The sequence below is a fragment of the Palaemon carinicauda genome, chromosome 19 (assembly GCF_036898095.1).
Source record: "Palaemon carinicauda isolate YSFRI2023 chromosome 19, ASM3689809v2, whole genome shotgun sequence".
NCBI classification, from domain to species: Eukaryota; Metazoa; Arthropoda; class Malacostraca; order Decapoda; family Palaemonidae; genus Palaemon; species Palaemon carinicauda.
Genome location: NC_090743.1, coordinates 50563398 through 50581059, shown reverse-complemented (window position 1 = coordinate 50581059; position 17662 = coordinate 50563398). Strand labels below are relative to the sequence as shown.

At 45.4% G+C, this 17662-nt stretch overlaps 1 protein-coding gene across 3 annotated transcripts in view; it reads left to right on the top strand.

Moving 5' to 3' along the window:
- The window catches only part of sud1 (Prolyl 3-hydroxylase sud1), a 189167-nt gene that overhangs the window by 120925 nt on the left and 50580 nt on the right, over positions 1-17662 (top strand). For all 3 annotated transcript variants that reach the window (XM_068393563.1, XM_068393566.1, XM_068393565.1), the window contains exon 10: positions 2053-2240. In XM_068393563.1, coding sequence (XP_068249664.1) covers positions 2053-2240 — 188 coding nt within the window. The remainder of the gene's footprint in view (positions 1-2052; positions 2241-17662) is intronic.

Below are 17662 nucleotides of genomic sequence, written 5' to 3'. Positions count from 1 at the left end.
ATAAATAACTTAAAGCAATCTGCCGACCTCCGAGGGTCGGGAACCAGTGACATGCCCTTAAAATAAATAAAAACACCAGCCTTAGCTAAAGGCAAGGCAAATATAAGTGTGAAGTGTATGGGCGACCTCCGGTGAAGCCGGCGAGTAATGAGATGTCCTGAATAATGCAGCCTTAGCTAAAGGCAAGGCAAATATAAGTGTGAAGTGTATGGGCGACCTCCGGTGATGCCGGAGGATAATGAGATGCCCTGAATAATTCAATTGTGGCTAATAATTCAATTGTGAAAGATATAAAAGCCAAGCCGCAGCTAAAGGCTAAGGCTTAGATCATAGCAAAGCGTATTTACGATCTCCGGTGAGGCCGGAGGGAGAAGAAGAGGTCCTGAATAATTATTGTGAATAAAAACACAATTGTAATAACAATGGCTATTGTGGATATGGCCGTGGCCTGAGACCGCAGTAAGGGCCACCGGAGGGTCGTATCTAAACAATATGAAGCCCGTCCCATGTAGTAAACAATATATAAATATAACAATAGAACGAAAGTCATTGAGAATCCCTCATGGCGGAGTAGAACTCAAGGCGGAGTGGAAAACGTTCATAACTACTCCCGAGCCGTAACGGGGAGAGGACGAAACTCGGACCTAAAATAACGCTAACAATTGAAAAGTAACCAAAAATAAATAACTCGTAAGTTATCATACACCCGGAGGGGGAGAGGTGAGGGAGGGAGAACCCGTTGAATGCACAAAACGGAAAACGGGAAATCCGCTCACCCACCGGAGCTAAGAAAGAAAACGAGAGAAAGGGGTAACTCGTGACTGCGAACAGAAAACGGGAACCCCCAGCTCTTGCTCTCTTGGACACAATATCAGGACTAATAATCACACAACACTATTATAAACGTATAAAATAAAAATGTACATCAAGATAAGACTACGAACGAAGAATAGCATCTGCTAAAACTTAAAATAAATAGCACAGTCGAGTGACGAACACCCCGGAGGGGCGGGTACTAAACAATAACAAAGCTAGACCGCTATCTTGTTCGTAGGCTGGACTTGCTAGCAAAAAGTACCATGAGCATAATAACACAAAAATAATAACGGTTCTAAAGGCATAAGGCCAGGGACTTAACCAAGAACCTAAGTGACAGAGTACTAAACGGGCAGACAAAGAAGAATTCCCAAACAAGTGAACAAACAATGGCCGCCGTGAAGGGCCAGACGGGAATAATAAAACAAACTATACTGGATATAAAACAAAAGCCCGGTACTATAAAAAGCTGTCAAAACAAACTATGGTACTTAACATTGGAATGTGTGAAGATGGAGCTTCGGACATGACGAAATAAATCCACGAATGTTAAAAAAGGTCGAGAGCACCACAAAACAATTCCACACTAACAAGTCCAAAAAGAAGGATGTTGTTCAGATGGCGCTCGCGTCGTGGTGTGGCGCTGGTGGTTGGCTAGGGCCTTTGTATCGGCCCATCCCTTTGACGAAGGAATTAACTAAATGGAAGACAACCTGTGAATAGTGGATTTCACGCGCCTTTGCTTTATACACGACACCCAAAAGGTGCTCGCGCGAGGGTTGTAACCTCAGCATTCCATGCTTTTATCTTTCTCTGGTATAATTGGAAGGTTTTATCAGAAAAGGTATATAAGAAGGACTCTTTTCACCGGCCGCCACAGGTCGACCCAGAAATCATATTGTTAAAAGAAATCCTACCATGACATTTTGTCAAATCCTTTCAATATTTTCAGTCTAGTCTATGATTCAAGTTTTAAAAGTGTTAGCTTAAAGATCTAGTATGTTCATAAATATCAAAAACTGTTGAAACAGCCTGTGAGGTAAAAATGTTAACTAATTGGTATGGTTATTTTTTTAAGAATAATGAAATTGCACACATTAGTCTCCAGTCATATGCTCATATACTTACTGTCAGGGTAAAAGTTAATGTCATTGCATAGCCTAAAGAAATTAAAAAACTATTCTGACCTAGTAAAAGACTTCAAAGGTAGCCTATATAAGATAACTTTTTTGTCAGATTCCAATCCAGGGGTGATTATAGATATAAGACAATGGAGCCATGGCTGCTACACTCTGTTGAGAGACTGTGATCAAGAAGAAAGAACCAGTACCTTGGATGCCAGTCTTTTTGTAAGTGTATCCAACAAGTGGAGCTTGGATCACGGTGGTTTCACTTCGTTCATAGCCAAGGATGAGGATGAAGAAGTAAGTACCATTCTAGTTTTGTGTATCATCCATTAATTATACAGTGTCATTTTGAAATTTTGCCTGTAGATTTTGTGATACTGTAACCCTCAGCTCATTAAAATCAAGTGTACATCTGTATAGCTTTAAAGGAAAATTTAAGAGTGGAATTCCTTTTTGGTTGTTACCTTACTTTTAGCAAGTACATATGTGTGCAAATATGTCATCCAAAGGCATTTAGTAGAGATTAGGTCTGCAACTTACAGCTTTTATTTCACACAATGCATTTATTTATTACAAAAGGATTAAATTTTCCATTACATTGGAGAGGTATCTGTGTTTTGCATAGTCATGTTTACTTTAAATTCTAGAGTGCAGTCCCTAAGTAAACTTTTTATGTTTGGGACTTAATGTTAGTGGAATCTAGAGGAGTTAAATGTTCATGAAAGTTCAGTCTGCTCTACTGAAGGATTTACCATTGTTACTCTGTTACCAGAGAATGAACAAGAATTTTAGGATGCTGGCATTATAGAGAGAACAATCAGTTGTTAAAAGTGCCGCATGGAAGATAGAACAAAAAACAGGAGACTCGGGAATAACAAGTGTCTTAATGATGAAAGGAGCTAGAAATCCTTTATCCATGTGCTTACTACAGCATAGGAAAATCTAAGATGGAAAAAATCCATAATGGTGTAAAAAGTAGGGAATGCATTTCAGTTTGGCAATTATAGAGGGAGGTAGGGGGCGGCAAATATCTTGGCCTCAAACTCTTCCCTGGATTCTTTAATTATTCACAAGGTATAGTAACAGCTGATACTAACATACACTACTGTATAAGAAAACAAAATCAGCCATACTAACATACACTACTGTATAAGAAAACAAAATCAGCCAACAAACCGTGAAAATTGTACAAATACAGAAAAATTAATCAAATTACATAAAACAAATCATCAACTGAATAGTAATTATAGAAAGAGTAACTACGGAAAGACAAATTATCAATTAAACTGTACTTATGGCCATAATATACAAAGAAAATTACAAGGAAAGAAAATCATCAAACATCATTAATCATAATGACATATCATCTAATGTCTTTAAACATAATGAAACATCATCTAATGTCTTTGAACATACTGAAACATTTAATATCTTTAAGGGGAGCATCCACCATTGAAGCCAAGACCGTTATTTATCACTGGATGAATCTATTTTCAATATTTAACTTAGCCGGTGATTATATAAGCTGCAACTCTGTTGCTCGACAGAAAACTCTACGTTAAAAATCCGCCAGCGATCGCTATGCAGGTAGGGGGTGTACTTCAACAGCGCCATCTGTCGTGCAGGTACTCAGTACTCAATGTAAACAAAGAACTCAATTTTCTCTCTGTCGGGCTACCGGCAAGACCTACTAATTCGCTGTTGCTAACTGGATTTGTTTTCACAACTATTGGTGAAGTACACTATTCTAGTTTTGAGCTTTCGCTATGCAAGTGTTTTATCTTCATCTCAAAACTTGAACTCGTTTTGGATAGATTTAATTATGGTGACAAAGAGAGTATGGACTTTCTTTCACTTTTAAATGGCCGACCCTTCCCTTAGACGGAAGTGTGTTTAGGCTTTTAGTAATTATCTTATCACGTTATAGATTTTCCTCTATATATTTTATATCTCTTCGCCTTTATTAGGCCTCTTCGATTAACTTTCCATTTTTTATAAACATATAAAATAAATTTTAATGCTTTGTTTATATAGACCTTTCCTGAGAGTAGGCGGTCCTAACTTGGAAACCGAAGTTAATCAACATTGAGCCCTTTATATCGTCTTTAGCTTTTAAAGGATTTAAAACTTTTTAAATGTAATATTTTATGAAAGAATTTCTTTGATAGTCTTCGTACTGTTTTCAAAGATGAACTAACGTTTAGTTTTTTATGCTACGCAGTTGTTGACGTTCAGGACGTTCAACATGCGCTCTGTCGTTACGATAGAGAGAGAGTGTATCACGGTTTCACTTTGCAGTAAGAGTAAATCGATTCTGACGTTTTGTTCATTCTTTCTTAGCTTTAATGTTTTAAATTCTAATTTAAAGGAACTTTTTATTTGAAAAACCTTTCAGTTTTTTCCTTTAGTCAAATAACATGTTTTTTTGACGATATATAATTGGGCTCTTCTCTTAGGTGCGAAATCAAGAGAGAAAGAGAGAGAGAGATAGAGACGGAGGGAGAGAGAGGAGAGAAAACGTTCCGTTCAAGCGGGTAACGTTGTTCTCGTGTTACTCTCGTCCCTAGTCTCTGTACGGGGAGGAAGGATAAAACGTTTTTAGGTTTTTATTCTCGTCCCCAGGCTATGTGCGGTGAGAGATTGAAAACGTAGTTATATGAACTAGTGTTTAGTCTCTTTCCCAGCCACTGATTTTTCTTTTTATCTTAAAATATGTTTTCTGTTTTTTGCTGGTATTATGAGCTTGCATTATACGACTAATTTCGCAATTACTACCTTTTAATGAAGGGTAGAATTGCGTGTTTCAGGTAGAAATAAGTGCAAAACAGAAAATCGAAGTGATAAAGTGATATGCGCAAAGTGTTACAGTGTTGCATCCGAGGCGCAAAGTGTTACAGTGTTGCGTCCGAGGGTTCGTCTGTTCGTGCCTGTCGTTCACCTAGTCCGGGACCTCTTGCAAGCTCCCAAGCCCAGGGGAGAAGTAATGTCAAAAGACTTATGGGTTCGAGAGGCCTTGACCAACGAACAGACGTTTTCCCTCTATGGTATCGGGTGTTTCTTACCAAGATCTCCCCTACCATAAGACGAGAGAGACGTTGTTTCTCCTCGCCATCCGTAGGCTTTTCGCATAAGAAACCTGTCACAAGGTTTCGAAGCCCTTAAGCGAAAGTCAGTCCTTTCAGGACAGGTCCAGCGTCCTGGTTACAGCCATTAGGACAGCTCTGACCCTATGCAGTCATCGGATAACTGCTCGCCGCCTAACAAAAGCGTAACACAGACTCCGAAAGTCTTTTTTTGTAGGCAAAGTGTTGCGGTCACAGACGTTACCCTCGTCTATTACCACAACCATTTCCGTTGATCCTTAAGGGGTTGTATGGCAAAACATGCAGTATATGCTTGCCTCCCTTATGGAAGACTATTCTGCCGATTAGTCCGTTGAGTCTAGCCGTTTATCTCATCGATATCCTGGCTTTCAGCCAACCTAACGTTCCTTTGTGCTCTCTGTTGACGTTGGCGTAGCTTAGTCACGTCAGTCAGGTTGTTTAGAACCACACTCGATGCGGTCTCGTGTGGTTTTTCAGCCGCATTTGGACGTTAGGCCACTGGCTGATGCTCCTGTTGACGTTCTAGACGTTCACTAACAATCGGAGTTGACTTGTTTTGACGCTGTGCGTCAACCTCCGCATTCTAGAGTTGTTTTGAGTGCTCAGTCTAGGCAGTCAAAGCAGTCTCGAGTGGACGCTGTACGTCCTCACGCACCTGTTGTGGTTGACAGTTCAGTTGTTGACAGTTCACAGACTGTCAAGCAGTTACATGACGTTGCGTTCTGGTCCGCTACTAATGCACCAGTGAGAGACTCAGCTTTTATCGGACAAGGTTCCTGTAGATGAGGAAGTTGCTGTTCTCCCTCCTACTGATATTCCCTTGAGGACTCTGTCAGATGGAGAGGAGCCTTAAGCTGCTTAGCCTCCTATGGACTTTAATTAAATCATGATGATTTTTTTAAGGATCTTCGTCCGGATCTTGTAACTGCTGCTCCTCGTTCGCCTAAACGTCAGAGCTTACACTAGGCCTAGCTACTTCGAAACCGTTGTTTTTAAGCTAGTGCTCTCTCGCTCTCCTAGAGAGCGTTACGTTGGCTAGGCGACTGGTTTTTCACCAGGAGGAGTTTGGGGGATACAGCCTTTGCTTTCCCTTCTTTTAAACTGGTTTATAGAGCGAGAGTCTGATATGACACGAGAGAAGTTCTCGGCTTGGGAGTTCATGCCTCTGCCCAGATAGACTTCTCAATTCTGGTACTCTCTCCCTGGCGCCTAGCCAGGAGACGCTCCAAGTTGTTTACAGGTCAACTTCTCAGCTGTTGTCGAGCCTTTGAAGTTTTGCTGTACTATTATGTCACGCATAACAAGGCTTTCAGGGATGGTAAACGGTTCCGCCTCAGTCGCTAACCCCGTCTGTTGCCTCACCTGCTCCCGTAGACCCTAAATGGGCTTTGCTGCAAGACATGCAGTCCAAGCTTGCGTCCTTGATAGAGGACTTAAATGCGGAGAAGAACCTTCTGGCCTACAACCTTCCGGCCTACAACCTTCCAACCGGTCGGTTGTGCGCCCTGTTGACGCTGAGGTAACCTACTCGCGTCTGCCAGTTGAGGTGGTTCCTCCACCGATGCGACCCAGTGTGGGTTGCCAGCCGCACGTTGACGTTAAGCGACGCTCGGAGGTGGTTGTTGACGTTCAGGACGTTCAACAACCAGCAGAGGTGACTTGTTGTGACGCAGTGCGTCAACCTCAGCAACCCGGTAGGGTGTTGACTGCACAACCCAGACGGTCTAGACAGTTTCGGGTTGACGCTGTGCTTCCTCGCGCACCCATGGTTGTTGACAGTTCACAGACTGTGCAGCAGTTCCATGATATTGCGTCCGGCTCCGTCACGCATCCACCAGTGCAACCGGATTCAGCGAGTCAGACGTTGCCCACTCCGTTGCCGTTTCCTCATCAGTTTCGGATGAGGAACCCTCTGATGAGGACGTTGCTGAACAAGACGATCAGCCCCCAGCCCTGCTATCCATCCAGATGATGCTGAAGAAGGAACGCTGCTCAGTCAGGCTGTGGATGAGTCTGGTAGGGACGCTGTCATCCGTGGATCAATTTGTGTCACTAGGAAGACTACACCTCCGTCCTCTTCTATACCATCTAGCTTTTCACTGGAAAAAGGACAAGACGCTAGAAGCGGTCTCGATCCCGGTTTCTGAAAAGATAAAGTCTTGTCTAACTTGGTGAAAGGACTATATCAACCTAAGAGAGGGTCTTCCCCAGACTGTTCAGACTCCCAACCACGTTCTCTTCTCGGACGCATCGGACGTAGGCTGGGGTGCGACATTAGACGGTCGGGAATGCTCGGGAATATGGAACTCGAGTCAAAGGACAATGCATTTCAACTGCAAGGAGCTACTGGCAGTACGTCTGGCCTGGAAAAGCTTCAGGTCTCTCCTTCAAGGCAAAGTGGTGGAGGTGAACTCGGACAACACCACGGCTTTGGCGTACATCTCCAAGCAAGGAGGGACCTACTCTCTGACGTTGTACGAGATCGCAAGGGACCTCCTCACATGGTCAAAAGGTCTAGACATATCACTAGTAACGAGGTTCATCCAAGGCAACTTGAATGTCATGGCAGATTGTCTCAGTCGGAAGGGACAAATAATTCCAACAGAATGGACCCTCCACAAGGATGTATGCAAGAGACTTTGGGCCACCTGGGGCCAGCCAACCATAGATCTCTTCGCAACCTCGATGACCAAGAGGCTCCCAATATTTTGCTCACCAATCCCGGACCCAGCAGCAGTTCATATAGATGCCTTTCTCCTAGATTGGTCACATCTAGATCTATATGCATTCCCTCCGTTCAAGATTGTCAACAAGGTACTGCAGAAGTTCGCCTCTCACGAAGGGACAAGGTTGACGCTAGTTGCTTCCCTCTGGCCCGCGAGAGAATGGTTCACCGAGGTACTTCGATGGCTAGTAGACGTTCCCAGAACACTTCCCCTAAGGGTGGACCTTCTACGTCAGCCACACGTAAAGAAGGTACACCAAGGCCTCCACGCTCTTCGTCTGACTGCCTTCAGACTATCGAAAGACTCTCGAGAGCTAGAGGCTTTTCGAAGGAGGCAGCCAGAGCGATTGCTAGAGCAAGGAGAACATCCACCCTTAGAGTCTACCAATCGAAGTGGGAAATCTTCCGAAACTGGTGCAAGTCAGTATCCGTATCCTCGACCAGTACCTCTGTAACTCAAATAGCTGACTTCCTCTTATATCTGAGGAAAGAACGATCTCTTTCAGCTCCCACTATCAAGGGTTACAGAAGCATGTTGGCATCAGTCTTCCGTCACAGAGGCTTAGATCTTTCCAACAATAAAGATCTACAGGACCTCCTTAAGTCTTTTGAGACCACGAAGGAGCGTCGTTTGGTTACACCTGGTTGGAATTTAGACGTGGTACTAAGATTCCTTATGTCAGACAGGTTCGAACCGCTACAATCAGCCTCCCTGAAAGATCTCACCTTAAAGACTCTTTTCCTGGTATGCTTAGCCACAGCTAAAAGAGTCAGTGAGATTCATGCCTTCAGCAAGAACATCGGATTCTCATCCGAAACGGCTACATGTTCTACAACTTGGTTTTCTAGCCAAAAACGAGCTGCCTTCTCGGCCTTGGCCAATATCGTTCGATATTCCAAACTTATCGTATGGTTGGAAATGAACTAGAAAGAGTCTTATGCCCTGTAAGAGCTCTTAAGTTCTATTTAAAACGAACTAAACCTTTACGAGGCCCGTCTGAAGCTTTATGGTGTTCAGTTAAGAAACCATCTTTGCCTATGTCAAAGAATGCTTTATCCTATTTTATCAGACTGTTAATACGAGAAGCTCATTCCCATCTGAATGAGGAAGACCAAGCTTTGCTGAAGGTAAGGACACACGAAGTTAGAGCTGTCGCAACTTCCGTGGCCTTTAAACAAAATAGATCTCTGCAAAGTATAATCGACGCAACCTATTGGAAAAGCAAGTCAGTGTTCGCGTCTTTTTATCTTAAGAATGTCCAGTCTCTTTACGAGAACTGCTACACTCTGGGACCATTCGTAGCAACGAGTGCAGTAGTGGGTGAGGGCTCAACCACTACAATTCCCTAATTCCATAACCTTTTTAATCTTTCTCTTGAAATGTTTTATTATTGTTTTTGGGTTGTCCGGAAGGCTAAGAAGCCTTTCGCATCCTACTTAATTTGGCGGGTGGTCAAAGTCATTTCTTGAGAAGCGCCTAGATTAGAGGTTTTGATGAGGTCCTGTTGTATGGGTTGCAACCCTTGATACTTCAGCTCCTAGGGGTCGCTCAGCATCCTAAGAGGATCGCGAGGCTCCGTAAGGAAGACGTACTTAAAAAGGCAGAGTAATTGTTCAAGTCGACTTCCTTACCAGGTACTTATTTATTTTAAGTTTGTTATTTTGATAACTGCTAAAATGAAATAAAAAATCCTTAGCTCATAATAATGTAAACATTTATTGCTGGTCTCTACCCACCCCCCTGGGTGTGAATCAGCTTATATAATCACCGGCTAAGTTAAATATTGAAAAATGTTATTTTTATAATAAAATAAATTTTTGAATATACTTACCCGGTGATTATATATTAAAGGACCCTCCCTTCCTCCCCAATAGAGACGCATTATCACTAATAAAAAACAATGTTAGTGCTTCCTGCCCCCTACAGGGAAGAGTCATTCTAGACGGTTGAAAAAGGGCCTCAAGGTTAGCATATATTGTATGAACAAACATAAGTATTCACTGGGTATACAAACGGTCTCACGGTTTGTATATATTGTTTGAACAATATCAGTGTCCATTATATCCTTTGTTTGTAAGCATACAATGATATGAGATTTACTTACAGGAGCAAGTCAAAGAACTCTGGCATCTTAAATATGCAAATTGCCCGGCGAATTAGGACGCAATTACATTCTAATAGATTTATTTCTAATAAATGACAATTAAATAAGTGAAACGAATGTAACATGATAAAGGAATTATACATGCGACGTATACAGAAATTATTTTCCCTTTTGAAAGGGAAGAAATGATGAGTGCCACTCTAAGACTGAAGAAAAATTTTTAATAAATTTTTCCTTCATAATTTCTGTAAACATTGTATCCTATCAACACTGTGTACTATGTACACACGGCACAAGTGTTACCTGTATAATTCCACATCTGAGATTTTGAACAGATTTAGTGTTACCATGGTAACACTCATTTCAAGGGTATCACACCAGAAGTGTTGACACCTTTCCCCCTCAATTGATAGTCCCAATCAATTAACTGTTCATTGCAGTACTTAGACGACAGGTTTTAATACACTACCTGCCACCACCACATAATGCTTCAGTTCATGGACCTGCTTAGCATAGTGTTTGTAGAACACTCTGGATGATTTCCATCCAGTATATGAGCGAAGACGTTCAAAGTCCATATACTGAAAAAAGTTCATTGATGAAGCAATTTTCCTCGGATCATGACCTGCGGGTGTACTGTCAGTATCTGCTCTGCGAATAAAGTAGGTGAGCTTCGCCCTCAGTTGTTTTAGGGATAAGTTTGATCCAGAGGTTTCTCCTTTAAAGAGCTGTCCCCCCCTGAAGTCTGAAGTTCTATGAAGATAGACCTTTAGACACTCTACAGGACATAGAGAGACATCTTCCTTCAGAGGGCAGGTTCTCTAGGGACCCCACCTCTTAGTGGGTAGCTCGTTCTTAGCGAGAAAGATTGGATCAGGAAAGAGATTCAGTTCTCCTGCTTCTGTGAACTGAATGTGACCCTCATTTCTAGGTAGGGCTACTATTTCACTAACTCTAGCCCCAGAGGCTATAGCAAACAGAAAAGTAACCTTTTGGGTTAGATCCTTGAGAGAACAATCTTCATTGTTCACAGATGAGGCATAATGTAGGACCTTGTCCAAAGTCCATGGGATGGGCTTTGGAGGTGCCTTTGGAATCTTATCAAAGATTTCATTTGCCAGATCCACTTGAAAGGCATATAGAAGAGGTCTAGTCAAGGCTGACTTGCACGTAGTTATCGTGTTGGCTGCCAGACCTTGATTATGAAGGTGGACAAAAAAGGACATACAGAAGTTCATTGAAATTTCTTTCGGTCCTTTTGCTTTTAAGAAAGCAACCCACTTTTTCCAAGATGACTCATATTGTCTTCTAGTTGACTTAGACTTGTATTCTTCTAAGAATTTTATATTGCCTTCTGAGATCCCAAATCTTTTCCTAACCGCTAGGGCAAGAAAATCATGAAATGAAGGGTTTGGGCTCTCTGTGATAAATCGAAGGCAATTAACTTCTGAACCCTCTGAGATAGTACTGGGTTCAGTACTAGGGCCAGCCTCAGCCTCAGTGCCTTCACTAGGGGGAACCAGTTGCTCTTGGGCTACTTGGGAGCTACCAGAGCTACTCCTCCCTGGAAGGATCTCAACATGTTAGGACCTTCAGCAGGAGATTGGATGAGATGGACAGGAATTCCTGAGTCCATCCCTTCCATACTAGAGACATGGTGTCTGTTATCTCTTCTAGAGGATCCTCGTATGGGGCTACATATCGAGGTAGTTTCTTGATGACGCTCGTCACGAAGAGGTCGATCTGCAGCTTGGGGACTTGTTCCCATCTGGGAGAGAATAGGTCTGCGTCTGTGGACCATTCTAACTCTACCGGCTTGAGCCCGAGTAGAGCATTCGCTGTCACATTGCAGATCGATTTTACATGAACTGCTGATAGGTGCCATCATTTTAGGCAAGGGATGGCTAACATCACCTAAACTATATGAGACGCTCTCTAGCCTTGTCGGTTCCGACGTCTCATTATCGCTTTGATGTCCCAGATCAGCCTGAGGAGGTCTGACCTGCGTGGAGAGTGTTTCCCCAACCACGATAGGACTAACATGGCCTTGGAGAGAAATGACCGAGTCCCTTGGATTTTCCTCTGATGGGAGTGAACACCCCATTATTCCTACTAGGCATCCATGCGGATGATCTTCAATAGTCGAGGTAGTTGCAAGGGCACGGTCTTCAATAGGCTTTTGGCCTTTGACCATTGTTAGGGAAGCGATTAAGGAAAGACCGATATCGGTTCTTTTAGATCTCTTTGAGCGTTTGATGCATATCTTCTCCAGACTCTTAACGCATCTTTAAGCTGTGCTCTTAGCACTGGGTCTGTCACTATTGCGAACTGGAGAGAGTTCAGAACTCTTCCCTGTTAGCGTCTTGGAATCCTGACTGATTACCATAGTCTCTTGACCAACCCTGTGATCTCCTTTTACATTCCTAAGGTAAAGGAGAGCCCGTGTGACCTCAGGTTTCGATGGTTTTTTTAACCATTGAAGCCTTTGAGCTGGAGAGAATCAAGTCTTCTTGAAGCTGATTTTGCATCCCCGTTGTTCCAGGAACCGGATCACTTCCTTGGATGCTCATAGACCAGCCATTTCGGGTGCTGCCCACACCAGCCTTTTGTCCAGGTTCTTTGTTACCTGAACCATTTCTAGGCTTTGTTTTTGCGTGACTGTATCCGCCAATTCCGTGAAGATACTTAGGACTGTGTTTAGTCCGACAAGTATCTTTCCTAGGACATACGTTATCATCTGTAACTTGAATCCTAGGTAGGAGGAGTGGGGGCGACTGACTGGAAGCTGCCAATAGGCATTTTTCAGATCTGACAAGACTGTGAACACCCCTTTGTGAAATAGGATCCTTATGTTCAGAGGGATTAACATTCTGAACTTGCTGTTTTATTTGAACTTGTTGAGTGGCAACAAGTCCAGAATGACTCTGAGTTTTCTTGAGTCCTTCTTGTGAACACCAGACAGCCTTCCCTGGTATTCGATGGCCTATACTTTCCTTACCACCTGTATGCTCTAGAGCTCTAAGTTACACTCTTCCAGGACTGGGTTGGAGTGTAGGAAGAGTTGAGGAAATGATGGTGGAGGCATGTCTATTTTCCATCTTAGTCCCATCTTGATTAGGCCTTGGACCCAAGGATCGAAGGTCCAGCGATCCTGAAGGAACCTCCCTCCTACCAAGAGCGTCACTATGCTTTGACTGATCTGAAGATTTACCTCTTCGACCGCCTGCCTGTGGCACCGCAGTCATCGAAACTGTGGGATGTTGAACAGCCCGAGGAAAATTTCTAGACTTTTCCGTCTTCCTTTTAGGTTGGGGACCCACATCCGTGGAAGACTTTCTCTTTGAAGAGATGCCCCACTTCTGGAGAAGTCCCATATTCTCCGTGGAGGCTTTCTTAATAACCTCTCTGACTACCTCGTTTGGAAAGAGGTCTCTACCCCAGATGTTGGAAGATATCAGCGTCCTGGTTTCATGTTTCACTGTTGCGGCAGCAAACACAAACTCCCTACAGGCTCTCCTAGCCTTCATAAAGGCATAAAGGTCTTTTACTAAGGTGGCCATATACATTTTGGCCAAGACCATGAGTATGTCTGGGGTATTTTGATGGGCTGAACACAACTCTATGCAGTTCAGTAGGGATAGGGAGGCTGCAAGTCTTGTTTCTTGCACAAAAGAAACTCAGAAAGTTTAGGGAGATTCTCGCTAAACTGTCATCCAGCGCTATCTGCGTCTAGTTTCCCTACTGAATAGGTTAAGTGGACTTCCTTCCAATCCTTCTCCTGCATGGGAAAGGCTGGTGACAGAGGCTTGCACTCCTCTAGTGCAGGACATGGTTTGCCTGCATCCACTGCCTTGGCAGCAGATTTAAATGCCTCCCATGGAAAGGGGAATGATCTTGAAGCAGGAGTAAGAAAGGTAGGGTGTCTGTTACTTAGTGTGAACACTTTCGACACCAAGTAACCCGCCTTTCTCAGGTTACTTGACAAGATAACCTGTGCCTTATCATGGTCGAGAATCATGACCTCCTTCGGTTCCGTTTCTTTTTCCTGACGTTGGTTCATGCTTCAGTCGAATGAAGCAATTAGGGAAAGCGTTAAAGCTTGGCCAAAACTGGATTTCGTCTAAAGGAACGGCACCCATCTTCTCCGAGATATAGATTTTGCTGTCTAAAATCGGCATAAGCTCCGCATAGGCTACCTCCATGGATTGGTTTTGGAGCATGTTGGAAGGACTTGGTCTCTGGGTTGTTTGTATGACTCTTGGGGAGCGACTAGTGGAGCTTCACAGAGCCCTATCCTAAATTTCACTTAATCCTTTTTGCCTTGTTTGCGAAAGTTTTCCATTAGACCCTTCATTTGGGCCAGTAACTGGTCCATTTTGTCTAATAGAGGGGTAGAAGGTGAAGATGTTGAAGTTAACGTCTCTAGAGCCGGCACAGACGGAAGCAATTCCGACACGACATTGTCCACACCCTCCAGTGGGGCTTCCCGCCCTCTGTTCCAAAGGCTATCTGGACGCAGGGAGGTGCGAATCGTGCCTAGGGCACCACTATTTCCCTACTTGCTTTTGGGAATAGTAAGCTACGCATCCTATCATTAGGTAGGTATGGTCCCGGAGAGATCTTCTGGAACCCTCTTACCCAATTGCGTAGTTTCTTTCGAGCTCCATCCCTAGACTCCACTGACTTGGGATTATCAAAACCCTCGGACACTAAAGTCCAACATATATTTCAAACTTGGGGGTTCCAATAATGCAGGGATTTGGAAATAATATTGCAGGGGGCATGAAACCTGCATATATTATGACCGTAAAAGTACTTACTCTTAATATTGCAGAAGACTGCAACACATGTCCTCTGGGGTTCCTCCTGTAAAGAAAGGAAAGTAGAATGAGTATACAATTGATTATCTCACTGATAAGCAATATGTAAAAGTCATCTTTTAACTAAAATAGCTTAGGATAGTAAGCAAGAAGGGATAGTGGGAGACACATACTTATGTATCCCTTGCAAGCAAATGCTGTTACCTTCTCTCAGTATTAACTATAAAGAGATTCCTTTATCAAGACAACTCTAACGAAAGGGTTCTAACCCCTAGGGGTAGAAAAAGTGTACAGTGCCACTGCCCCTTTTAATTATTTAACACTGTGGGGTAAGGATGACTGATTTCTAATCAGAGTATTGAAGGAATTCTATTCTTTCAATATAGGAATGGTCTCAGCAGAAGCCCGCACAAGGGTACCCAGATATGTTAGAAATTAACTACTGTATAATCATAGTATAGTTTTCTGTTTGCTGTATATATTATCTTGCAAAATAACGATTACTGTATAATTATATATTGTAGTTCAGCCAGTGTGCTGCCATTATGGCTAGCACCTGACGGCACGGTCCAGCCGGCATGACGCCGACTGGACTAGGAAATATAAAAGACATTTGTTCCGACACAATATACTCAGCGAGAACTACTTTCTATAGGAGAGTCACTTGACCTCTCAATCTCGACCAAGATTTTCCCGCGTTATCCCCCTATCTCGCTCCCTATAGTTTCTACCCCCGCCGCCAGGATACGCCCTGAGGGCAGGATTAGGGCAGGTCACTGCCTTCCCGGGTCAGCATCCTCATTAAGTTCTTGGTCGTGAGATGTGAAACATCTCACCCTCTCGCTTAACTCTCGATCCTTTGGCGCGTTGTGATTCCATGTGTTTCCAGTGTGGGGACTTGTGTTTTTTCTGCGTAGTGCGTTTTCGCAAAGTGTTCTCAGTACGTTCCCCTTGCGTATATCCAGTGTTCTTGTAACTCGATAGTGTTGGCCCTTCGTGTGCGAACGATGGAGCATGTGCGTCGTTGCCCTGGTCCTAGAGCCGGAAAGTCGTGTGGGGTTTTCCTCTCTAAGCCAGAAGTGGACCCTCATTCCCTTTGTTCCACGTGCAGGGGTAAAGTTTGCTCCTCCTCGGACACGTGTCCGGAGTGCGTAAGTTGGGACGGCATACAGTGGGTACGGTATAGTACCAAGAAGAAGAAGTCGTCTAAGCGTTCCCCCAAGAAAGTGAGTGGCGTGTCCTCTTTACCGTCGGTCAGTGATCGGTCCGACGAAGCCTCGGCCTCTCCGTCTCCTTCGCAGAGGAGCGGGCAACAAGCCCCCAGTGTTATAGTTAGCCATAGTGTTCTCCCCGGTGAACCCAGTGTGAGGGAGGAACCAAGGGCTGGCCCCTCTGGAGAGAACGGAAGGGCCGCTAGTGCTTCGGGGGAATCGGGCCACGTGGCAGGGGATCACGCTTCCTCAGAAGACCCAGTGTGGGGCAGTGTGGCGATTTCGGAGTCCCCCCGCCCTCGTGGGCCGGTGCGTCGGGTTCTCCCCCTCCAGAGGACAACCACGCTAGAGTTCGCCGCCCGAGTAGCGATGCCTTCGGGTGAAAATTGCCGAAGACTCCGGGGAGGTCACCGCTAAGGATGGACGTGTCCCTGGGCCCCTGGCCTCCTAGCAGGGATAGAGTAGACACAGTGCCCTCGATCTCTACAGCAGTTCCCGAGGACTTCCTTCAACATCCTGTCTCGGACGATCGACGGCGAAGAGCCTCCCCCGCGCATCACTCGAGCAGTCGTTACGCGAGGAACGTGGCGCCCTCAGACTCTTCGGAGGCAGATTCATCCTCCGGAGGGGAACGCAGGGAGAAACGACACCGGAAGAGAGAGCGGACCGATAGTGATCGTTCCCGTTCCCGCTCCAGGTCGAGGTCGCGGCACAGCAGGAAGCGCCCCCGCTCTCACTCCCGTAAGTACAGGAGGGAGGTCTCTCCCGGCGGCGAATGGGTCTACGTCCCTTCAGGAGAGTCCAGAAGGCACCGCTCTCCAGACTCTCGGTCCAGTGAACGAACCTCTAGGTTGTCGCTGCCTACGCACAGCCTAGAACCGCTCGACCTGCCACGCAGGAAGGACCTCGCTCTTAGGCACAAGTCCTCGAGGCCTCCGGTTCACCCCGCCCAGCGGGGGGAAACGCGCTTCCGAGAAGGCAGCCCGACCGAACCAGCCCAGCTGGGGCGGTCGTCGAGCAGGAAGGACCGGTTCCCGGGGTCGGGTCATCCCACCGGGACCGTGTCCTCCTCTTCCAGAGCCTTGGGGCAGTCGAAGGTCCTCCCGGAGCCGGTGACTCCCGCCCTACGGCGAGACCCACCCGCGTACGGAGCGCCCTACGGTTACGGGTCGTCCTCCCTGGAACCGAGAGGAGAACGCCCTGTCTACCGTCCAAGCACGGCTCCCCCACGCCAAGCCGAGGCCTCGGCCGACGGAGGCGAGGCTTCCCCGTCGGAGGACTCCGCCTACAGAAGGGTGGTAGATCTCATCAGAAGGCTCCATGGAATTCCAGAACCCTCGGTGCCTAAGGTGAATGCCTGGAGGTCGAGCCTCCTGAGATACACTCACCGTGACGCCCTGCCGAAGTCCTCCCTGGCCCTTCCTCTCGCCCCAGACCTATTACTGGGACAAGAATACATTGACAACTTGGTGGCCAGCAGTGCGGAGGCCCCCAAGTCCCAGAGTGCCTCCAAACTCCTCCAAGGTCTCAAACCACAGGGCAAGGTTTATATCCCGGAAGGACGGCGCCCAGGTCCCTGTAGGGTGGACCCAGCCTTGGACATCCTGGGACAAGGCGGCTCGGACGAAAGGGCCTCTTCAGCCCCTGTGTCCTTCTCATCCACTGAAGCCGGCATGATGGAGGAGATGTCAAGAGATCTTGTGAACGTCTCCTCATGGCTGGACTGGTGGGCCTCCACGTTGGTTAACGTACGA